The sequence below is a fragment of the Astatotilapia calliptera genome, chromosome 13 (assembly GCF_900246225.1).
Source record: "Astatotilapia calliptera chromosome 13, fAstCal1.2, whole genome shotgun sequence".
Classification (NCBI taxonomy): Eukaryota; Metazoa; Chordata; class Actinopteri; order Cichliformes; family Cichlidae; genus Astatotilapia; species Astatotilapia calliptera.
The window spans coordinates 21558423-21584246 of NC_039314.1; the positions used below are offsets into that span (position 1 = coordinate 21558423).

Below are 25824 nucleotides of genomic sequence, written 5' to 3' on the forward strand. Positions count from 1 at the left end.
CAGATGTAGTTATTATAATTTAAAGGATGGAGAAGTAAGCCCTGCATACACTGGCTTTGAGATGTCGAGGCAGTCATTTTTTTCCCGATGTGATTAAAGAACTCATTTAAAATGTATTTTATAGTCAAAGCACTGTATGTGTTACTGTCTGTTAGTTATTTTCTTCATTGGGAATAAAGCAGGAAAACCCCAAGAAATGTTTACTCCATGATTTACTGAAACTTAATGAAGCAAATGGTTTTCATAAGCAATCTTGAGTAAATATGAGCTTCTCTGAAGGGCACATAAATTCTTTAATTTCAGAAGCTTCTTCACAGCAAATATGTGTTCCTCAAATGGGATGACATCTTCTGATAATCAGGGTATGAAATACTGTACGAGCTTCTAAAAGCATCTCTTTGGGATAACTTGCCAGCAGCATACCCTTTATGATTTATGTTTTTATTTGCTCCTTCATATCTTGTAAGTTGTTGTGTTGTTATGAAACAGGTACTCAGTGTGAATGTGGCAATATAAGGAATTGTTTCTTAGAAGAAATGTGCTTGAAACATTGAAAGTTTTATCACAGAGTGTATAAAACTCATCTCCTGCTGCTCCTTGTGTGAGGAGCACTGAGTTATGGTTTCACAACCTGAGCTCCGCTTCGAGAGTGTTATGGCTAAAGCAGCGTGGTACTGACTCTATGCTGCTTTTGCACTACCATGTTGGATGTTATCAAGGATCACAGTGCATAAATTGGTTCTTTCTATTGTGCTGCACGGCACTATACAAAAGACAGAAAAAATGTACTTAACAAGCAAAGTTTTTCGGTTAATGCTTTGTGCTTTGTGCTTTAACCTAGTCGCAGCCTGGGATCACTTTTGATCCACTTTAATAGAAATAAAGTGTTTCATCAGTCAGACACCTTTGTAGTGTAGCAGCTAATGTGATGCTTTTCCCCCAAGGCTAAAGCCTAAAAGCCTTTCAGCAAGGTGCAGTGGTTTTGTGGGCCCCTCTTCATCCGAGTTCCCTCATTAACCTCAGTGCTCAGTATTCAGCCCGCGTCTCCACTGATGGCTCCTAGCCGAGAAAAATGTGAGTGAAGGAAACAGAGCTGCAGAGGGACTGAGACTGCTTCACAAATATTCTTGACTCAGCATTGTTTAAATGCAATGAGGTGTCACAAAAAAAATTATCAGCCTTGAAAATAACACAGAATGAGTTCAAAAATAACACAGAATGAGTTCAAAAATAACACAGAATGAGTTCAAAAATAACACAGAAATGAATGGAAGCTAGGTAGTATTAGCTTTTCATGTCTAGTAAGGGCGAGTTTTCTAAACCTTTGAGAAAACAGAAGAGAAGGTCAAACTTTATTGACTGTGAGGCTGTGTGATTTAATATACACTGATTTTTTTCAGGCTGCATGTCAACATTTGTGTGGACAGCCCAGGCTCCTTGCTGTAGCAACCACCAGGATGAGGTATAAGTCAAGTCAAAGTTTATTTCTATAGCACATTTTAAACAACCTCAGTTGACCAAAGTGCTGTAAAGTTTCAGGAAATATGCAATTATATGTGTAAGAGTCACCAAATCAAACAATAAAGATACACTAAAACTCAAATAAAACAAGGAAATAAGACTGTGTTTGCATAATAAAAGCCAGAATACTCTGCTCGACTAGTCAAAAAAGCAAGCGAGAAGAAATAGTGTTTTCTAAAGTGCTTAAAATGATTGAGAGACTGGGCAGCTCTTATGTAAAGAGTTAAGTTGTTCCAAAGATTAAGAGCCACCACTCAAATCACTATCGCCTCTGTTTTCAAGCCTGGATCTAGGAATGTCCGAGAGGAGCTGTTTTGTAGAACTCAGTACTCTCTTAGGATTGTAGGGTTTTAAAGTTTCTATTAAGAAAGGGGTACCAAACCACTGAGACTCCTAAAAACAACTAATCAAATTTTAGACTGGATCCTGTGTAAGGAGGCCAGTATAGGTAGAAGCGTTTACACCATTTCTTTGGATAAAGGATAATCTTGATGATTGGATTGGCGGTATAAAGTAATCCATGTATGAAATGAGCCTGATAACTTTCTATACAGCAATGTAGAAAACTGAGTATTCTTCAAAAGCAAATTTTATAATACACTTACTAAGCCAACTGTACATCTCTGACATATGGCTTGCTGTAAGTTCTTTTTTTCCAAAAAACACTGAATCTTAATTTTAATCTTTAATTATATCTCTATGGAGTGTCTGAGGAACATTATGCAGTGCATCTAAATAACAGATGATACAATGATGTCATTATTTTTTTTTTTATTCATGAAAGGTGTGGAAGTGCTTTTCCCCCAGATCGGCAGTAATAGTAACATTAGTTCTAACCGGGACTGAAAAATGAAAGAAACTCATAACATCCATCTGGACATTGGAATTTGGGGAGTCATCAAACCTCCACTGTGTTTGGACCTTTTTAATGGAAGTATCCAACAAATATTATGACCTGTTGTGTGATACAGACTGTCCAAGACGTTTGCAACAAAACAGCACTTGTGATGGTTACTAATGATCTTCTTACGGCATCTAACAGGGGATGTGTTTCTATACTTGCTCTGCTAGGCCTCCATCCACCATTTAATACCACTGCTCATAACATAAAACTGAGATAACAATGCACTGCTTGTATTCAATTAAATTAAATGAGTCGTATCTGTCTGTTAGATTTAATAGATTCCAGTTTATTCATCCAAATGGCTCTGTGCTGTGACCAATACTTTCTTTCCTTATCCAATATTATTAGAAGACATTGCAAAAAAATTAACTGCTATTCAGATAGTACTCAACTACATTTGTCTATTAAGCCAGACGACAGAAAGTAAAGTACAGGCATGTCTTCAAAACAGGCCTGGCCTGTAACTTTCTTCTCCTAAATTTGGACAAACCTGAAGTTATTGTATTCTGTGCTAAAAATGTTAAAAATGTATTGTTTAATCTGGTACACTTTGATCAGCACATATGTGCGTCAATGGACACATTAAACACATATGTAGGACTGCTCTCTGCCATCTGCACAATATTTATAAATATCCTAGAAAGAAAATTAGAAACGTCCTGTCCTGCATTTCTTTATGTTGAGGCTGGAGTATTGTAATTCATTATTAGCTTCTCTTCTATGTCTTGAAAGCTCAGACAAAATCACATCTCATCTTTAAACCATATTGTCCCAATAGAACACTTAACTCTCAGACTGCAGGCTTACTTGTGGTTCCTAGAGTTTCTAAAAGTTGAATGAGAGCCAGGCTGCAGCTATCAGGTCCATCTCCTGTGGAACCAGCTCCTAGTTTGGATTCATGAGATAGAAATCTTCTTTTTTTTAAGGCTAGGCTTAAAACTTTCCTTTCTGAGAAAGATTAAAATTAGGGCTGGATCCATGAGACCCTAAATCATCCACTAGTTGTTCTGCAATTGTATTAGGCTGCTGGGGAACATCCCATGATACACTGAGCATTTTTGCTCCACTCCCATCGTTCCCCTCCATGTGTATATATTAAAAATCACCTGTGCATGTCATTGAATTTTGTGTTCTCCATCCTAGAGTTTGCTTTTTGACCTCTCTTTCTAAGCTTTTCTTTTCTTTGTTCTCTTTCCTTTCACTCTCCACCAGTCAAGGCAGATGGCTGTCCTTCCCTGAGCCTGTTTCTGCAGGAAGTTTTTTCCTGTCGAAAGGGAGTTCTTCCTTTCCACTGTTGCCAAGTGCTTGCTCATGAAAAGCCTCTGTTTGTTGGGGTTGTCTCTCTTACACTTTAGCTTACCATGAAAAAGAAAATGACATTTTGGAGCTGTTGCTTTGAGTTGGTGCTATGTAAACAAAAATGTATTAAAATGAGCTAATTGTTTTAGTGTGTGAAATTCTAGTCTTTTAGTCTGTGAGTTAGCACTTTGTAGCAGAATTGGTAGTTAGTTCATAACTTAGCACTCTGCCCTCTTACAAAAAAACTGACATAGCAGGGCCCAAAGGTTTAAAAAAATATGGAATCAAAAACCTAATGGTTGACTTCATGGTGGCAGAATCCATCTTTTATACAATCTTTGGCTCTGACTAAGGAATTGTATCAAATCTAGACTAAACCAGTACACATTTTCTTTGACAGCACCCTGAATTCCTCCCATGCACAAAATAAAAAAAATCCGAACACCCTCACAGCCTTATATATTTCTCGCTATTTTATTATTTATTTTTAAGTGGCACCCCAATCATATTTTTGTATAATAAGCAGAGACTGCATGTGTTGTCATTCTTTGGCAGACTCCCAGCATTAACACTAACCACAGAAATGGAAGTCAGTGCATGCAATTAAAATGAACTGTTTTTATTTCAGTGAAGCAAAGTGCTCTGGCTATCCACCACTAATCACTTCAATGTGTAGATGGTGTGTGAGACAGAACTTGCATTGCTTATATTATGGGGAGCTGCCTCCCCTTTTTTGGAACAAGAAAGCAAGTTTCTGTATTGCAGCTCATTAAATTTTAGGGTGAAGACATCTATAGATTAATGGAATATAGTATAGACTTAGGGATTCATGGTAAATGGCCTGTATTTATATAGCGCTTTACTAGTCCCTAAGGACCCCAAAGCGCTTTACATATCCAGTCATCCACCCATTCACACACTGGTGATGGCAAGCTACATTGTAGCCACAGCCACCCTGGGGCGCACTGACAGAGGCGAGGCTGCTGAACACTGGCACCACCGGACCCTCTGACCACCACCAGTAGGCAACGGGTGAAGTGTCTTGCCCAAGGACACAACGACTGAGACTGTCCAAGCCGGGGCTCGAACCAGCAACCTTCCAATTACAAGGCGAACTCCCAACTCTTGAGCCACAATCGCCCCGATCAGTACTAGCACACAGGAATAACTGAAAGGAAATTAATACAAGTGAGTGCAATGTCCTGTAACTGGAAGTAGAACCGATTGTGTGTGTCTGTGTGTGTGTCAGTACAGTATGCATGAGTTTACCCAGATGCCAATTAAAGTTTTTAAGCTCTGTTGCTTCTCTGGCACAATGACACAACCAAAGGTAAAGAAAGAGAGGTACTGCAGCCTCACTGCACCACTCTGCTGTGATGCACCAAGGGGGATGTTTGTGCGTGCGTATGTCTGCATGTTTGAGTGCAGTCAGAGGTACATGTGTCATAAATCAGTGGAAAGATAAACAACTGAAAAACCTGTAAATACTCAAGTGTGTGCGGTGGGAAGAAAATGAAGAAAGACAATGCAGAACTGGAGGTGTAGGCAGCAAAAGAGTGTGACACAAGTGGAGAGAGCTGACAGGTTAAAAGAAGAAAACACTGATATTTCATAGTGTGAGGCAATTGCCAAAACAAGTGGAAAGAGAAAGGATTGAAGGGATAAAAAGAGGTTTAAGATTAAGAAAAAGGCTGAATAATGTTTATTGGATAAACACAGATGTGTCTGTTCCTCCTGTCGTCAGAGTCTATTGATAACGGCGTATGCTTTACAGAGGGGTCTTTCCTCCCTCTATGACTATGAATCAGCTTCACCTCAACTCTGTCCATCCCCTCTCTTTCTACCTCTTTCAGTGTTCTTTTCAACCCCTCCTCTTCCCCTCCCTTCTCCTGTTCCTCACACTCACGCTCTCACACGGGGGATGCCTGAATCGGTGGAAGTCCTGATCAGTGTTGTCGGAGTCCCTCGTCTGCTGAGGGCAGAGCCCAAACCCAGTCTAACCCAGATCAGAAAATACTGAAGATCTCTGCAATATCATGAGAAGGAGAAGCACTTGAAAGAGGATTTCTTGCAGCCGATGGACATTTGTCAAAAGTGTTGAAGACAGGGACAGTCTCATTTTATAACCAGAGAGGTATGGTGAGAATGAAAGCTGTTTGTTGATTATTTTGAGGAATGCAAAGCTTCAAACTGGGATTTTGTGTTTAAGTCATTAAAGACACTGACAGAAGAGGATCCACCAGAGCGGAATATTTATAGCAAACCACATTGGAAGAAAAAAAAAACTCACATTTTTATAATTGCAGAGAAATAAGTGTATTTATTTTTCAGCATGTGCAAATTGAGTTAAAATTTGAGTGTACGGGATGCAGCTGAATTAAGAGTTGTTTTAACCTATTGGCTGAGGATCAACAAGCTAATTGATTTTTTTTTTTGCAAGAGTGGAAGACCACTGAACCAGTTGCCCAACCAACCAGCCATGGAGTTACGAGGAATACGCGGGATAGTAGGTGGCCAGGACACAAAGTGTCAGGGGTTAGGTTTTGGCTATCCAGTCACCGGGATTCCAACCAGCTCCGTAATAACAGCCGTGCAGCAGCAGGACTACTCAGCCAGCGTCTGGCTTCGCAGGAGGGATAAACTGGAGCATGTAAGTTCTGATACTGGAGATGAGGTATTAGACACAGCTGAAAGAAGAGTGAAGTCTTAAGTAGAATTTAAGAATAGTTAAAAACATGTTGTGTTTTTCATATCCACTGGGACATGTTCTCACCCTCTGACTCTTGGTTAAGCCTTTCAGAACATGTAATTTCAAAAATGGGATAAAATGGAAGAGAAGAATTTTAACATATGAATGTCTTTTAGTGTTCAACTATTACAGACTGATAGAATGAGGGTGGTGTCACTAAATTATGATAATATTTGAGTGGAAACTGTTTCCTATGAATGCACACCCAGATTGTAGGGTGTGGGCTGGAGTGTTAACAAGAAGAGGCTGCTGTGGAGACTGGACAGAAAAATATCTATTTATATAAATCTGAGATAAAATGTTGAGACAGTGGACTGTTTGGTGGCCATAATGCAGAGACAAAATTCAGAATACAATGCAAAGCTGAAACACTAAATAATTAATTTATTGATGGAATTCTAATTATCTGGATAAGTGCAGCTCCTTATGTCTGATTAATAGAAATCTAAATTAAATTAATTACTTTGTTTTTTGTTATTAGCAACAAAAGGAATTTAAGTTAAGCAGAGGGAAAATTGATTGTTTATTATAAGGAAATGCTCATAATGAAAACATATATAGACCTGCTGTACGTTCATAAAATATTTGTCATGTCACATTTAAATTGTGTTGAGTAACTTCTTTTTTTGTTAACCATGCCCTCTTTCAGTACTGTAGGTTACAATGATCTACATTAAAATGTATCCTTATAGCAAATGTAAATTTGTGTAAAAACGAATACAGAAAAGGGTCTGATATTAATGAATCTGCTGAGCAACTTCAACTGTAAACTACTGCTTCTATAACACATCAACTTAAGTTTCTAAATTTTGCATGCTGAGGGGAATTTTGTGTTGTAAGTGAAGGAATAAGCTGAATTTTGCTTTATATGCAGCAACGCTTTTCTTTTATACCTTTGTGATGTTCAACAGTTACTTTTGTTTTCTATTAGAAAGGAGTTTCTATTAGAAACATCCTCAGGAGACTCGCTGCTCCGACGTAAACTGAATCAACATTCTGTGAAGGCCTTCCAGGTGTAGAGATTTAGCGTCAAGGAAAGGAATGGAAGAGGTGTGTGTGCTGAATATTTGATGCTGGAGGGGAACAGTGCCACGTCCAGAGAACTGCTGCTAAGTCTGTCTGCATAACTAACTAGAATGATGAAGCAGCCTGTCCCCTTTCTGCACACCCACACACATCTACAGAGGCACTGAATCACACAGATACATGCACACGCATGCTGTAAGTCTGTTTTTACAGGCCGACAGAGCACACACAAAAGCACTCAGAGGCCAGCAAGTTGGCCGTCAAGCCTGAAAACAGAAAAGACATTTTGCATTTTAATAAACTACCAAGCAGACATGCAGATAAACACACACTCATTCACTCTATGCATTATTCAAAACAAATTATAGCTTGAAGGACAAAAGCAAACTTTACAGTGTACAGTGATTTTATTTTCTGTAATTGCATAACATTAAGTCTGCCTCTTTCTATCTACATCTAATGTAAATGATGTGTTGGCAACATTTGACAGATATGATTTCTCATTCGAGTCGAGAACAAACCCGTTATTGTTTTATAATGAGATTTTCTTTAACTGATGGAGCTTGACTTTACATTTAAGAGCAAGAGTTTTCCTGCTGACAGCGATGACAAATGTGGTGTAAGTTCAAGGAGAGATAAGAAGTTGGATACTGAGAGCCTTAGGGACACAGAGTGCCAGTCACAGTGATGTGATTCAAGTCACATCTTTAGCATATTTTCAAACTCCAAGAAGGTTTTTTTACTCATTCCAAGTGAAGTCATCAATCTACGAAATCAAAGACTGATTACAGCCTCATGTTTTCACCTGGTCACGTTGTAACTTGGAATATGAATATTCTGCAGTTGTCCAAAAGTCCACTTAAAACATATACAAAAACTGAAATCTGTGAACATTTTGGCACGATCCTCAAAACAGCACGGATCAGTTCAGTATGTATGATAAAATTTCATTCCTTGCTACGTTTTGAAAGTATGATAGTGCTGCATTTGGATTAAACATCATCTTCTGTCCTTATTTGACCAATCTCATGCAATTCATTGAACATATTTTACTGCTCATCCGAGCGCATCACCTTGCTCTTAGTTATTACTCGGTAGCTATGCATATGTGTTTTCTCTTACACTACTCTTTTCCTCTTGTCTGTGCTGAGTCATTGATTTTGTAACAGATGAGTTTGCTGCGGTTGCTTTCATTAAATTATGCAAGTTTAAAGAGTACATTACTAAAGATGGGATCTTGATATAGTACGCAGTGGAGCTACTTTTGCTTCTCATCCTGATGTAGTTTAATTTCTAACATTGCCAAACAAAATACAAATCATGCAAATAAACAAATCAGTCAGCAAATAATCTGAATGATTATCAGCTGAAGAAGGTGCTTGGTGCTCTATCCAGCTTTCTGCTTTGTAGATCCTCTATTGTTTGTTGATTGACTACATGCATTTTTTCACGAGTACATAGAATTTCAGAATCATAGACTAAGTAGTTGAAAAATATCTTTTTTGTTTCTTGTTGTAGTAGACAGGTGTGGCTGTTCTGCACCTTGTAGTCACACTCATTCGTCTATCTGGTTTCAGGTGCACATCCCTGCACCTAGGGAGGTGAAATGCCATTTAAAGTTTCTCTTACAGCAGTTACTGGATCTTCTGTGTTCACTGTGTGCTCATAAGACAGTCTTAAAGAAGATGAATCAGCAGCTGAGAGCCAGGGCAGGAGGCTAACTGTGAATGAAAGATAGCCAAACCTCCAGGAGGAATTTTAAGAATTGGCAGCTGAAAGTACAGCTGGCTCCACACGCTGATTGCATTTTCAATTTCATAGTGGCAGTGCTGATGTATAGACCCATATCTGTGGTGTTATTGGTCAAACTATATGGGGCCTAGGGGACTTCTAGCCTCTTATGTAAGTTTATTTGTTATTGTTCTTGGCTGGTGACCCAGCGTTCTGTGTTTTGGACTTTTGAATCTTAGTATTAATCTTAGGCTACGTTCCCACTGCAGGTCTTAATGCTCAAATCCGATTTTTTTGTCTGCTTGTTCAAATAAAATGTGATAGCAAACGCGCTCTAGTGTGAACCCTCAAAGCGGCCCGCATGCGCAAAAGAAGACGCTCTGTTTAGACCCAGACCAAACGGTATTGTTTGACTGATGGCCCTTAATATAAAGACTTGTTTTGGACTGTATATTTCCCAATTTAGCTTTAAGTTGTAAAGTTATTTTGTTATTTACATACAGTCTAATAATTGTTCTTATTGCTGTTTTAGAGAGGAGCGGTGCTTCAAAGGATAGTTGCAGATTTCTGTCAGAATCTGCAGATTATACAGTGCAAATAAAATGTTCACGTTTCTCCAACGCTGTCTTCCAAACAGCTTCACTGACATCTACAGTGGATGGCCAGGAAGCGTTCACGATGTCTTCTCGGGCGCTTCTCCGGCGCTGATAATTGGCGTATGTCTTGTGTCAGTGACGTAAAAGACGGATTTAATGCGACATGACCGTTCAAACAGCAGTCGCTTTCTAAAACGTCAGATATGTATCGGATTCAGTACCACATACGAAAGTGACCCAGATCGGATTGGAAAATATCGGATTTGTGCCGTTCACACTGTCATACCGTGATCGGATATGGGTCACATAGGGTCAAAAAAGTCGGATTTGATGCGCTTTCGCCTGCAGTGTGAACGTAGCCTTAGAATATTAAGCTGATTTCTGGATGTTATTATGTTGGGTTTTCCTGTTTAGTCACTTTAGGGTCATCAGCTTATTGTCCCGTTTTCTTAGTCTTGTCACTGTGTTTCGTTCTTTAGTGTTCTCCTCCTGTGTTCTTACACTCACCTTTATGTTTTGTCCTTAGCGTTGTCCATGTTAGGTCTGCCATGTTTCCATGTTTGTTGCCCTCTGTGTCTCTCGCCCTCTCTTTTTTATCCCAGTCATGCCTCTGTGTTCTGTCTGTGTGTTCATCCTTGTCTCCCCTGTCTGTCATGCGCTCCCATGTTTGTTTATCCCCATCCTGGTGTCAAGCCATGTCCTTGTCTGAGTCTTGGTATGTGTGCTACTTGTCTCATGTGCATTGTGTTCAGTTTTGCTCTCCCTGTCTCATTATGTGGAAATTTGTTCCTGTGGTGTTTCCATGTGTTTCCACTTCCCTCATCATCCCTCGGTGTCTATATTGTCTCTGTTTTCCTCCATCCTTTGCCAAAGCCCCTCTTCACCTACCCCTGTGTTTCCATGTTCCTACTTTTCCAGGCTTTCATGATTAATTCCTCATTCATTTTGGTTTTCTTATTTCGTTCTGTTTTGACAATCAGGCTGAATAAATGGCTCGCCTTTTGTTAAAGTTCATTGCTGCCTACGTTGTCTGCATTTGGGTCCTCACTCTCCGCTCCACACGGTCTGCTGCCTGCAGATTGTGACATTATTATGTTTATTTCTTTTTTTTTCCCCTATCCCTCTCATTTGCTATTTTTGTGGGCTGGGCGAGTGAAGATGATGAAACTCAGGGAAAATATTTATTTGCCTCAAATGAATAAGAAAGTTGGATTGATTTCTCAGTGCACATTAGTCAAAGTATGAAATATTATTAGACATATATCTTATGATGAACTTTTTTATCTGGAAGTGATGAATGATGGTGTTAATCGGTTGAAGAATGAGGGGTAGGAAGATTACACTCAGGTTTTGACACGTCCATCTGTAACACAAGTTCACCCTGGAAGTGGGAAATGTAGATGTAGTGACAAGGTAGAAATATTTTTAGCTGTGTGAAAATTTCTGGAAATCAATTTGAGAAGCTGTCTATGAAGTGAATAACAACTTATGATTATTTATGATAAACCTCCAGATTTAATACATAATAAATAAAGTTATATATGTGAAACATTTATACTGCTTAACTAATTTATTAGACCACCACCCAGTGTAATGATCTGCCACAGCTGTTCTAAATCACCAATATTTTTAATTACCAAAAATCACTTTTACATTTTTATTTCATTTGTTTATTAAGATGCCAAATTACACTTACTTGCATGTCACTAACAGAAAATAAATGTTTTAATAGTTAAAACTTATGCTTGATCTGACTTCTTAGAGAGTCCAGAGTCCAGGCTCAAATTTGAGTATAAAAATGAGAATTCAGCAACTTTTAGTTTATGTAATTTTGTAATTTTAAAATGTAATTTGAAGTTTAGTCTTTTAGTTAAAGATGTTTTGACTCATTTTTTAAAACATTTGTATTTTCTTGTTCTTAAGAACGGTGTTCTAATACATTTATTTTAAGCACTTGAAGGAAACCAGAGTAAAACCTATTATTTCCATTGCCTTGCAAGGTGGAACTGTTTATATACATTTCAGATACTAAATGCAGAGACACTAAACCTGTGGTCAAAAATGAGGAGAATTAACTTTTTTTTAAAAATATGATTAATTTAAAAGAAATAATAATCTTGGTGTATAAAACTGAGCATAATGTTAGTTCAAGCATGTCACAGAATCAAGCTCACCTGGAAGTCCTGTTGGGAAACATTTTACATTTGTACTGCTGCTTCAGCAAGCTGCTTTGCAACCCACCCTCCACACCAGCTCTTCTGTTTCATGCTATTTCTGACCCAATCAATGTCTGTTGTCATTTCCTACTGCTCAGTAATGGTGTATTGCTAAATTCTACAGCACCTTCTTTTTAAACAAAAACTTGTGCTTTAGAAACTGTTAGCAATTTATGTAACAGACATTAATACATTCACAAAAACACAGTAATGAATCATTAGGACACAGGAGCACATCTGCCTCCTTTAGGCGATCCTAAAAGATTTCTTGTCATCACTTTCAGTCCTTAACCACGCTCAGATAAAAGGTTGCTCTCCGTGGAGAAAGTGCAGCCTCATTAATGCTGTTGTCTCATGCGTTCATCCCCATTACTTGGTGATGACCTCGGGCAATTGTCTCTGCCTTCAAAGCAGTGAGACCTTACTTTTTCAGTTCGAGATGGACATGTTTTCAGAATTCTGGATTCCTTTTATTTTTAATTGGTGAGTTTTGTCTGACAGCAGGGGAAAAGACTCATCTTGAAGTTTGTGCTGAAACTGTTTCTTTGCGGTTCAAATTCAACCATGAAGCAGCCTCTTCATAATGCTGCTCGAAGGCTTTGATCTTTCAGTAAGATGTTCCAGTCTAATTGTTTACTCTTAAACAACAACAACAAAAAAATCACCAATCCATTTCCCCCCTGTCAAGCAGCCACATTACATTTTAAGTAAAAATGTTGACCGGTTGATTAAAGGTGTTTGATTATAGACAGAATACTCTCATTATGTAGTGGATGGAAGATAAACAGCAAAGAGAAGCCAATGAAATAAAAGACAACACATTTTAACTGCTGCAAGTGCTGATCAAAGTTAAGGAAGATTTACATTGGGATTATTTTCCTACCTAAAGATCAGCAGAAATGAAGGCAAGAAGACAGATGTCTTTATATCTGTGAGAGTTGTTGTTGTATTCAAACTTTATGTAGATACCTTTGGCCAGAAGCTTACTATCATCAATCACCAACACTCTTCACTGTGTTCAATACCCAGTACCAATTAAAATTGATGCTCGGGGTTCTTGGCTCCTTTTTAACAGCTTGGCATGAGTTCATCCTGATTTCACTTCAGCATCAACTTGACCTTGTGTGGAGGCTTCATGCTTAGTTAAAGTTTACCTCTTGCCTGTTTACAGCTAAACTGTATAAGGCTGCAACTACTGTATAAACATAACTGACACAACATAGTTCTATATAGTCCATAATTAAATTTGAGATGCTATCATAACAAACCTTGAAAGAAATTCAATTAAAGCTACTTTCAGCTGCTCCTATGCACAAGAGGTCAGCACAGTGGGTAGATCCACAGTAGATTTCTTGCATGTTAATCACTTCTACATTATAAAGTAGGTGTTTCTAGGAACTAGATATTTATTTTCCTAAACGGGTAGCATTCCTTGTTTACTTTGGTTGTGTTGATGGCTGGTTGTATTTCAGTGGTTTCTCTGTATTTAAACAAGCTATTTAAGGTATGTAAACAATAATTATCCCAAATTAAAACAATAATTTACTACCTATAATTGCTCATTCGCACTCTTTCATGAGTGGTTGAATTAACACAAATCTGGCTGGGTACACATACACACACACATTTATACACTCACACACGTATACCCTTAATTCACTATTCTGTCGTATAGTCCTGCCTTGTTCATTTAGTTTACTTCGACTGCTTTCTGATTGGATAGATGCTTATTTGATTTTCTTTGTGAATCACATGACTTTTGTATTTGCTGTTGATTTCTTTTCTTAACCCTTTAAATTAAATTTTGATCCTTAGTGATGCTGCGAGTTCTGGCATAGTTTGTAGCCTACAGGAACAGTAGGGGGAGCTATCACCTAATATGAAAACTTCATTGTGTAAATTGATGTAGATTTTTAATTCAAAGGATTGGAGCTATAACATTTTGGCCCACTGCATGCATCAGACTGTCAGTTTCCAGGTGTGTGATCTATATACTGCACCATGATAATGAATACCATCTGTTTCAATTCTAATTAATTAAACATCTCTTCAGGACCTGACAGTTTGAGGCATGCTGGCTGTCAGTTTTCTACATGTGAGCTTTAAATCTCCTTTAGTTTAACTAGCTTTCTTATTTTCATTCCTTTTTTATCTTTGTTTTATGGCATCTCAAAATTCAGCGTGTTTCCTCTTTCTCTTTAATCACAAAATTGACTCAGACTCTGATTGCTTTGAAATATAATTGGTTAATAAATACACATTACATCAAAATTTTTAATACATAAGATTTTTTCTCAACTTTGTAATACTGCAAAAAGACCTTCAGTATTTATAATGATATATGTTATATATTTAGGATTTACTGCTGAATCAATTCAGGCCTTGAATAATGTGATAGTGCACTCAGGGACATCATAAAAAAGATTTTGCCGTCTTCAAAGTCAGAAGAGGTCTTTTGAGGTCTTTGCCTGTTGTTATTCTTTGTTTGACAAACTGCCCTTGGCACAGACAATGGAGTGCATATCTGTGAAGGGGAAGTGACTGACTAAATTAGTAAATAAGTAAATCAATAGCATTCCTTATCATGGAAAAAAGGTTGTATAATTTATTTTTTCCCCAGATTTGAAAGATGGAAAGAATCTCTAACAAGATTACTAAAATCAAATTTGATGGTAATCTGGTTAGATGATTTACTTATGATTTTGTAATCTGAATACATAATCCCGGTTACATGTATGTTAGCCATTTTTGCCCAACCCTGTTACACATACACAACTACCCCCTCACAACCACCTGCCGAGACAGAGTAATGGGGAAGATACACTGGAAGCCATAATCATGCTTTTTCATGAATTGAACTAATTAGGCAATTAGCTGAAACTCATTAGACTCTGTTTCTGTACCACAAAGCTAAATTATTTCAGCTGTGAAAGTGTTACATGAGTACAGAGCCCTCACTGAATTGTGAAATCCACATTATCTTAAACGTCCAGAAGGATTTAAGCCTTCTATGAAACCTTTGTGCCATCATCTCTAGATCTCTTAAGAGAGAAGCTCTGCTGGTCTGTTGTAGCTCACAATGTAGATTAAAAAGAAAGCTTTCATGTTGACATTTCATAATCTAATTTGATGCTCTTTTTATCCCCCTCGACTCCACTGATTTCTAGAAATGTTTTCTGTTTAATTTCACTGGCAAACACTTCATAGCTCTTATAGTTCAAATGCCGGAGGCTCAGTAAACTCTCATGCTTCAGGAAATTTCAATACAGCAGAGCAGAGATAAGAGTGGTTACAGCTCATGAAACTACTCAAGTGCAATATCTTTGTATATGCTAGAAGGGATTCGTTTATTGGATGCTTGCTTTGACTACACTGATAATAAAGAGATTCTTAGTGTTGGAGTAACAGAAGTATCACGTTTACGTGGTACTCAAGTAGTGGTCAGAGGGCTTGGTGGCGCCAGTGTCCGGCAGCCTCGCCTCTGTCAGTGTGCCCCAGGGTGGCTGTGGCTACACCATCACCAGTGTGTGAATGGGTAGATGACTGGTTGTGTAAAGCGCTTTGGGGTCCTTAGGGACTAGAAAAGCGCTATACAAATACAGGCCATTTTACCATTTCATATCAGAGTGCAGCTGTGATATACCAGCAATATATAGGAGAGTAGTGAGTGATAAAACCAATGCAGCAGCTTCCTCTTGCTGCACACGCAGCCGGCATCACATTGTCAGCTAGCTGACACTAACAAGAGAGACGCAACTTGACCTCTTCATGGAGTGTGGCAAAGGAAATCCGGAGCTGATACCGAAAGGCTGGATGTGAAATGACCTGAATCTGACATAAAACTGTCAATCTAGACAAAGCCAAACAAAGTCTCCCTTGATTTTTTTGTTGTGCGCAGTGCCAAGTCAGCTTGAAACTCACAGTTCTGCAGTGCATCCAAAACACAAAAACACACCAACTTCAGCAGATGGATGGCACCGCTGAGTGCTGATACTGCATCAGTGATGCTTGTGACAGATGCTCTAATTATTTTTGTGTGTGAAGAAAAACTGACAGATCCTGAAACTGTGAGAATGTATTTAATGGAACACGGATCAGCATTTCTATAACTATTGTGTCGTTAAAATATTGTTTAAGGTGTGCTTTGCTGCTGTGATGACCCCCTTTGAGATTAATATGTTCCTGCTGTGGAACACAAAGACACATATAGACATTTCAGAGGCAAGTAAAGCTACTGTTATACAGTACTATTGAAACATTTGGAAAACTGATCAACTACAGATTACATATCTTTTAGAGCTTCCAAACAGCACATGCATCCTTTATCCTGCAGAAGGGCAGATGAGGTAAATGCTTTATATCTGAGATTGGTTGCACTTCAGTGGTTTCTCTGTATTTAAACAAGCTATTTAAGGAATTTAAACAACAATTATCCAAAATTAAACAATAATTTGCCACCTATAATTGCACATTCTCAGTCTTTCATAAGTGGTTGAATCTGAGAGTTTACGTCAAACAAGTTCTCGGTCATTTCCTCCGAGAAACACTTATTTTTGGTTTAGTCAAGAAGGCTGCCTGGATACAGAGGACAGGAAGCAGGAAACTAAAAACACCTAATTTGCTGCTTTTAAAAGACGTAAAGGCTTGTGCAAATAAACTTTCTCATGCTTCTTTATATGTGCTACAGTTACACTGTACGCTGACTAGTCATAAACAAGTGTTTAATTGATTTTCTCCTGGTTAAAAAAAAAAAATAATAATCTGGAGTGATGTTGCACTTGCTGCCATTCGGGTCATTGTACTGTTTTTATACTTAAGACAAGGAATCTTATAAAAGTGACTTTATCATGCAAATACCATTTGAGGCAACATGAATATTGACCATAGGTGTGAACATGAGTGTGAGTGGGTGTCTCTCTGTGTGGACTGTGACTGAGTGGGTTCCCTCTGGGTAATCTGGATTGCTCCTACAGTCCAAAGGTATGCAGTTTGTAGGTTTAACTGGTTATACTAAAATGCCCACAGATGTGAATGTGAATGTGCATCATTGTCTGCGTAAGCCCTGCAGCAGACTGGCAGCCTTTCCTATGCCCTGCTTCAGCCCTGTGGCAGCTGGGGTAGACTCTAGCCCCGCACAACTCTGAGTTGGATAAGCAGAGGAGAATGGATTGATGGATGGATACTCCTGAGGGGGAGATTATATGGGGTCCAATTGTAGTGCTGAAGAGCTATTGTCAGTGCAAGTTATAATAGCATATGGGTGGTTGGGTGGGGAGAAAAGCTGTTCCTTAGTCTGTTTGCATGAGTATTGTATTCATCTGTATCATCGGCCTGATGGCAAAAGTTGAAACAAAGGGTAACGGAGGTGTGACGTGTCTGAAATGATGCTGCTCGTCTACTTCCTCAGAAGAGTGGTGTAGACATCTTCCAGTTGTAGGAGCTCGTTTAGTATGCAATCTTCACCACGCGGTGTAGGTCATCCGCTCGGCTGCTTTAGCAGCTTTAGTACCGCGTCATGATCATGTTTGTGAGGATGCTCTCGGTGATGGTTCTGTAGCAATTCAGCACCAGTCCCTGGGGGAGATGTGCTTGAAATACTACACTCGAACAGAAAGAGTCTTGAATGACTGTAGTGAATGATATGGTTTTTATCACCTTTGTAGGCACTCGATCAAAAAGGAATAAATATTGCTTGTCCGTCTAACAAATAACAGTTTCAGTGGGCTGTAGTCACTACGCAGGTAGCTTCCATTTCCTAGGGAAGAACTGTCCTTGTTGTTTGTTTGTTTTTTGACCAGGTTTGAGGACTGAAAGTCCATGTCAGGTGGCTGGACATGGTAAGTCCAACAAATTTTAATCTCTGCATACTCTCTGCTGCTTAATATACTGTTGGGATTTGTGCTGTGTTTACTTTTTATATGACTCTCAAGTCTTGTCATCTTCCATTTAAATAATCAAGAACATGTCTAATAATACGGATTTTAAGCTTTTATGAGTTTCAGCTAACGATCATCATTGTAGCCTTTCACAAGACTGGGTACTGTAACAGTGTTTTTTTATGGGCAGTAAAGCTATCGGATAGCTAGCTGCAGGTGGACCATAAAAGACACAAAGGTATTTGTAAGGGCTTTAACAAAGAAAAATTGACTCTAGTGTTTTCTGCTCCATTCTCTGCTGGTCTGTTCTCATTGTTTTAAAAATGGTTTCACATACCTTCCGACTGTTTGGCCATTTTCTTGTTTGTTTGTTTTTATTTCAGTCTATGGTAAGTTTAACAATTGATGTCTGATAGATTCTAGACCTTAAAATATATACTCCCATCTATCGCAGGAAAAATCCCAGAAATGTGAGCTGTTACTAAGGGGGGATAAGCAGGAAAGGAAGAAGAGGAGGAGAGCCTGATCATCTATTTATTGTTTAATCCTCCATCTATATGGCAGAGACAGAAACTGTCTGATAGTTGATCTTCTATTTAGCTCTAATCACAAAGCCCTGTTTCTCTTTGTCTCTTATTTTCTTATGCCTACTGCACTGCGATGATCGCCAACTTAAAAAGCGTACTAGCACCCCCTGTTGGCTTTTTTCTGTCAGCACACAGCTGCAGGGCAGACAGACTTTAAAAGATTTACTATCTATACCCTGCATCTGAACAGGATCTGCTCTGCATTACAATGTGCTGCCGATGTATTGCTTTTGCATACTAAGAAGTGTAAAATAGCATTACTTTGCCATATCTCTGCTTGCAGTCAATGAACTAAACTGCACTGAGATGTATTGAATCAATGCAATTCAGTTACATTGGCTGTGTTTCACTAGGCTCACTGCCTGCACTTTGTTTCATGCTGTGCCTCTGCAATTCCATCATGTATTGCAATTCTGTTTTAATATCTGAACAAACTGGATTAGTATTAAAATCAATAGACCTGAAAAATCAGATTAATCACAGAAAAGAAAAAGTGGAGGAGCTCACTATTGCAATAATGCAGGGTAAGGTGAGACAATATAAGCAGGAGAGGCAAGTGGATGTACAGTGAAAAGAGAGGAGAGTCCGAACATCTATTTATTCTCTATTCCCTCCCTGTTTTGTGGGTCTGTATGGAAGAGTGGAGAAATTTGAGCTTTCTATTAGAGAGAGAGAGGGTGGTGAGACAGCGCAGGGGAGGGAGCGGGAGAGTGAGAAGGAGGTGAGCAAACATGCGATATGGTGGGATGAGAGGAGGAAAGGATAGAGAAAGAAAAGTGAAGAAGGAAGCTAGAAGACAGATAGCTCAACAGATAGATAGATCTATATATAGATAGACAGATAGAGGTGTGTCCTTTTATGTTTTCATTCATGCAGTTGTAGGAGAGGATAGGAGGAGCAGCGCTTTCCCTCTCTTTCATTCTCTTTCACACACATATGCACGTGCACTTACAAACGCCAACACATACATTTTCTCTGCCGAGAGGGATGGACTCTCCTCCCCTGTGACTCCCAGGGAAGAGAGGAAGCAGCGGATTTTGCAGCTCTCACACACGGACACATACTCTTTCTGTCTCTTTCGTCTCGCACATCCGGAAGAGCACATGTGTTTCCGAGTGGACTAACAAACAGAGGGAGGCGTCATGAAGGTGGGCTCTCTACTATAAAATTTGTTTAATCTAAGCAGGAGTGAGTGAGCGAGTGAGTGGTTCTATCTATCTATCTATCTGGTGCAACCTGTGTGCTGCATGAGAAAGTCATATGTCTCTTTGTTAGTGTCAAGTGCTCTGATTGTTCTTTGGCTGCAAGTGTTTTTTTCTGTTTTTTGTTTTCTTAGAGTGTGAAGATCAAGTCTTGAATATAGGGTGTAGCCATCAAGGATAGTGGTGCTGTGGGATATTGTACTTTGCCTTTACTTTATACTCTTCTCTGATCTTTGTTTATAGGAAGTAGGTCAGAAAATATCTTGAAATATTGCATGTAATGTGAAGTCATCCATGCTTTGGAACTGTGCATACTCATTCACACTTAGACCTAGATACAAGGTGCTGTATTGACTTGGTCTTGTGACTATTTTATCCACTGCTGTCTTTGGCAATCAGTGGAAAATGGGTTTATAAGTGCCTTTCATTACTTTATCCATAAACTCAATGTGATTTTCTGCATTTCTCTGTTATTCTTTATACGAATCTTATTATATTTTGAGGCAAATCTGTGTACGGTCATCCATGTCACGGTAGTCTTTGGGTTCAGAAATATAAAGAAGTCCTGTTGCCTTCTTTTCAAGCACTGGAGATTTTGAGGTAACAAGGTGGGCTTTTGTAGGTGCATTCATACTGAGTGGATGGTGATGATGCAGTAAAAACAAAATGTGGTAAAAAAAAGAAAAAAGAAAAGAAAAATGTTTTAACCCTGTATATTAGGACGCTTTCACATTTTTTCTCTCATGCCTAATTAGAATCACAGAAAGTAATTGATGTATTTTTTATATACATACAATTTTTAGGTCAGTTGGATGATAAGATTAGCCCTCATTTAGCTACAGCTACAAAGCTACAGGACTACATTCACAATTGTATTGCCTGGCACATAAACTAATAATAAAAACACACACAATGACATTACTCAATGCCAACGAATGTTTTTTGATCTGCATATTAATTTTGCATGCATTATGACTCATTATGACTCATGACATCTATGTATTAGAAAATATTGCTAATGGAATGCTTATGAATTCAGATTATAATACTGGCTATAAATGTAGCGATTTACAATTATTTGTTTATGGGAAATAGTTATTAGTCGATATTGTGGGACATACTTAATTTATTATTAACAGGCTTACAGTAAATGCTGGCAGACAGTTGTGCTGAATATTTCTTTTTGTTTAACATGCATTAACATAAAAATGTTTGTTAATGTTTGTTTTTTTAAATATTTTTTACATTGTTAGCATTTAGTGTACAATAAGGTTATCTTTTATTATGTCTCAGACCTCAGTTATGGGTAGCCTATTAAAGTGACTCTCCAACAAAAGTCAGCAGGTAAAGCATCCAGTAGAAACCCTGATACATAATAACACCGTTCCCTAAACATCAAAATATCCTGTTTACTGAATACACAAGTTTGAATTACAAAGCAGAGTTCATCACAGTGCAAATAAAATCAAAGAATGCTGGAGGAGGACAGCCAGACTAATCTTGTCCAGGCTTACCTCACTGCTGGTCAGCTCTCACTGGCCGTGATTCACTGATTAGCGCACAGAGCATGACTCAGACCCATACAGATATCAGGCTGTCCTCTTTTTGTGGTTTACTGAAATTTTATATCATGTGTGTGAACCTTTGACAACTATAAATTCTCCCAGGATCTTTATAGGAATGTTCTATACCAGTACTCTATGTCCCTGATCCTTCCTCTCTATCTCTGTTTCTCTTTGTCTTCTGGTGCCATCAGTCTTTCAGCCTGGGTACACATAGCACAGGCTGACAAGTGGGCTGCTGGGCCAAATTGGACTGGCCAAGTCTGGCCTACTACACTCTGTATATATCTATGGGGAAGAAGAAGAAGAAGAAGAAGAAGAAGAAGAAGAAGAAGAAGAAGAAGAAGAAGAAGAGGAGGAGGAGGAGAGGTGGTGATGGCAAAGGAGGGCAGGGGGGGAAAATGAGAAGAGAAGAGAAGAGGAAAATATGATTACAGAAATAAATGCGCCATGAAAAGAAAAAAAAATTAATTCTGCTCACAGACAGCATCAATATGCTGGATACACAGACACACATTCACAGGGACTCATACAAACAGACCCAGAAGCCATCAGACCATGGTGTACAAAGCACCAACAGACAGTAGAGCCCCCAAACACCTGAACTGGTATCCATGGCAACCAAACTACTACCTCCTGAATTCTAGCCAAAACAGAACAGCCAGTGATTTATCTGTGAGTGATATCTCTACAAAGACAGGTCAGTCTGGCCTGATCTCATTTTGTGAAGAAGAATGTGTCCATTAAAGGTTAGAGGTTCGATTAGTCGTACTTCAGGATTAAAGCGGTCTGATTTACTGCATTTTGCCTGCGCGCAGTCTTCCCCTCTCTGGCAATACGTGTTGCGATTGTCAGTGAGAAACAGTAATTGGTAGATCTAGCTAACAAGGTGCACACTACTACTAAAAAGTCAGATTAATACTCTCTCTACATAAAGAAGGATTTTTCTGGAACAACTGTGGCAAAGGAAGTGGGGTAGGCTTCAGTCTAGAAATGCTGTATGCATTATTGGGATAATGAAACAACATAGTTATGCTATGTATGCATTTAGTACATCTAACTGTAATTTCTGTCACAGTCAATATATGAATAGCATCCTTATTTGGACTGTTGTAACCTTGCTTCTCTGTCCTCATGCTGCAGTATCCTCAGTGTCAGTGAGTTCAGTTCAAAACCATGGTTACCTCAAGAAAGAAAAACTATAAGAAATTGGAAAATGATCTTTCCATCAGTTTCTTATTCTTAGTTATTTTGTTCTAATTGTTAAAAAGATAGAATAAAGCAGTTCGTATACATACTGTAAATGTTTCTTTGTTAGAAAACCAGTCAATATTATATCATCTGGGCAAGCTCTCATAATGCTTCAAGCATTTTCTGTTACTGAATTAATGTCACATATTTAGCACTATGCACTCTCAGAGTGGTTATTCTGTTGCAGTTAATTGGGATAATGAACACGTTTAGTATTGTAGAGGCGTAAGTGTGGAGAACACGCGTGAATAGATTAATGAATCTCGTTCTAATATGATGTCTCTTCTGCAGATGTCACCTTAGGACAGCCCTGAGGTTGCTACCTGCATACTGAGTACGCTTAGTTGATTATATAATCGCAGATGGAATAAAAAGGATAAAAAGCTGAAAAAATAAAACTGCAGAAGATGTCTATAGAGCTACAGTTTGTGGTGTCTTCACTATTCATTCTTAAGCACTTTTAGCATCAGTTTCATCAGTAGACAGACCTGCATGACTTATTACTTCAATACTAGTGTGAATAGCGTGAAAGGGGATTTGATTTTCGGTTTGTTTGTAGAGATTTTTCTTTCCTTGTTTTCTAATTTTGGGTTGACATTGTTCTCATTTGACAACAAATCTTTTTGTGGGTGGGTTTATTTTTTTTTCCTTTTAGACTAAACTGTGCTTTTAGTAATTTTAAATATCCATCCATATTTTTTTGCTTATTTGGGGCTGGGTCGTAGGGGCAGCAGCCTAAGCAGAGAAGCCCACACCTCCCTCTCCCCAGCCACCTCCTTCAGCTTGTCCGGAGGAACACCAAGGCGTTCCCTGGCCAGCCGAGAGATATAATCTCTCCAGTGTGTCCTGGGTCTGCCCCGGGGCCTCCTCCATGTGGGACATGCCCGGAACACCTCACCCAGGAGGTTCCAAGGAGGCATCCTTGTCAGATGCCTGAACCACCTCAACTGGCTCCCTTTGATGTGGAGGCGCAGCGGCTCTACTCTGAGCCCCGCCTGGATGGCCAACCTTCTCACCCTACCTCTAAGGGAGAGGCCAGCCCATTTCTGCCGCTTGTATCCTCAATCTCATTCTAATTTTAAATATAATTTTTCTTTTTTCTGCATAAAGTCTAATTAATTTTTTTGGTTTCTGTTATGATTTTTGGCAGGGTTGCATTCCTCAAACAATTTGTTAGCCTTTGCCATTTCAAAGCTACATTTCTGCTTTAAAAGCTACATTTTGAAATGTCATATTGATATACTCAGTAACCTTGTTTGCACCACCTCTGGTACAGATAGATGGATTTTAGTTGTATAGAGTTGAAAGCTGTCTGAGACTTGTCCGTAAGACGATTTAAATCCCCTGTTTTGTGTCAATCATTTCCCCTAGGAGTTGAAAGAAGACTTTCATTTAGTTGTGTATGAAAAGGTGGATTGCTATCTAACAGTAATGCACTGATATAAAGCATGATCTACACTAGACCACATTATTAAGGAGTTGGCCTGTGTAGCTCTACCTACTGAATCCCCTTTAAAACTACAGCTGGCTCTGCACAAGTTTACAGTGTCGCACCCACTTTAATTTATTTCAGATTCAAGGTTGTTCTGAAGGGTTGGTGGTATGTGTGGTAATCAGGGGAGGATGACCAAATTCATGGTGTTGGCCTTGTGGGTTGACAACATCAGGTCCCCTCACTTCTGCCCTTCACTGATTTTGATTGACACATCATTCATCACTAACCCTGCACTAACAAGGGTTTAACAAGACAAAGCATATAACACCTCTTAGAACATTACAAGATCTTGTCAGAGAGAAAGAGAAAATGAGATTTAACAAACCATTAATAATGAATGAACCTGGAGGAGAGGAGAGGACGCTGACTCTTTGTTTCATATATTTACATTTCTGCGCCCTGCTGTTTTTATAAATTGGTACATTGTTACAGTATTAATTCATTACATAGCTTAGAGGAAAATGTAATCCAGATTAAATTTCACTAAAGTAATAATACAACAGCATTTTGTGTGTTTATTCACTGCTCCTACGTGCAGTCACTACCCGCACTTTGTCCTTGATTTGTCTAAGACAGTCCAGTTGTGGAAACTCATCTATTTCACAGGTGACAGTCAGTCTGCATTAGTTCTCATTAAGTTCCTGTCACTACTTCACTTCAGTCAACTAAGGGTGACACAGCCTGCAGAGGGATGATCAATTTGTTAAAGAAGATGTGTTCTTTTCGTGCACCTATCGAAGAGTATGGATTTTTTTAAGTCTTTAATGGGTCTAACTTGCTTGCCTTTTTCCTCAAATGATAAAAAGAGAAAAATGAACATGGCATTAGCATGATGAAGTTAAAATTACAGTCAGGTGAGGGTTTGAGGAAGTCCCTTTTCAGTGCTGTTATTCTTCTTTCTGTGCATTCTGTGCTGCTATTTTTTGTGGCTCTTAGCCTCTTCCATCCATCCATCCATACGCTTCCGCTTATCCTTTTCCGGGTGGCGGGGGGCGGGGAGCCTATCCCAGCTGTCATAGGGCGAGAGGCAGGGTACACCCTGGACAGGTCGCCAGTCTGTCGCAGGGCCGCTCTTAGCCTCTTTTAGCTGCTATTAGCTGATGTTAGCCACCGTTAGCCTCGGCCTTTGTTTTCTGCAGTTGCCTCTGTTAGTTAATATGAACCTGTCTGTAAGCTACTATTAAAAAATACTAAGGGGTGGACTTATATTAGCCCCTGTTAGCTACTGCTACCCCGAGCTAGTGAAACTTTAGTTGAAGTTGATATATCCCTGTTGGACTGATGCATAGTGAATAAACTCTCATATGATTTTAGAATGAAATTCTAAAGGAAAACGAGCAACCAAAACTCCAAATAACTTTCATGTTCAAAAAGGAGCAGAAAGAAGCATAAGCATATTAGGCTACGTTCACACTGCAGGCAAAAGCGCATCCAATCCGATTTTTTTGACCCTATGCGACCCATATCCGATCATGGTATGACAGTGTGAACAGCACAAATCCGATATTTTCAAATCCGATCTGGGTCACTTTCGTATGTTGTACTGAATCCGATACATATCTGACGTTTTAGAAAGTGACTAAAACGTCTTTTACGTCACTGACACAAGACAGACGCTAATTATTAGCACCGGAGAAGCGCCCGAGAAGACATCGCGAACGCTTCCTGGCCATCTGGTGAAACTGCTGGGAAGACAACGTTGGAGAAACGTTAACATTTTATTTGTACTGTATAATCTGCAGATTCTGACAGAAATCTGCAACTATCCTTTGAAGCACCGCTCCTCTCTAAAACAGCAATAAGGATAAT

General features: G+C 38.9%; 1 protein-coding gene across 2 annotated transcripts in view; it reads left to right on the plus strand.

Moving 5' to 3' along the window:
* Window positions 1-5624: 5624 nt before the first annotated feature.
* LOC113035567 (inactive phospholipase D5-like) overlaps window positions 5625-25824 on the plus strand; it is a 73568-nt gene continuing 53368 nt past the window's right edge. The window contains exons 1-2 of one of the 2 annotated variants that reach the window (XM_026191217.1): window positions 5625-5858; window positions 6165-6374. In XM_026191217.1, coding sequence (XP_026047002.1) covers window positions 6204-6374 — 171 coding nt within the window. In that variant the 5' untranslated portion in view covers window positions 5625-5858; window positions 6165-6203. Of the gene's footprint in view, window positions 5859-6164; window positions 6375-19227; window positions 19654-25824 lie in introns of those variants that run through there. The other variant, XM_026191218.1, reaches the window with a different exon arrangement.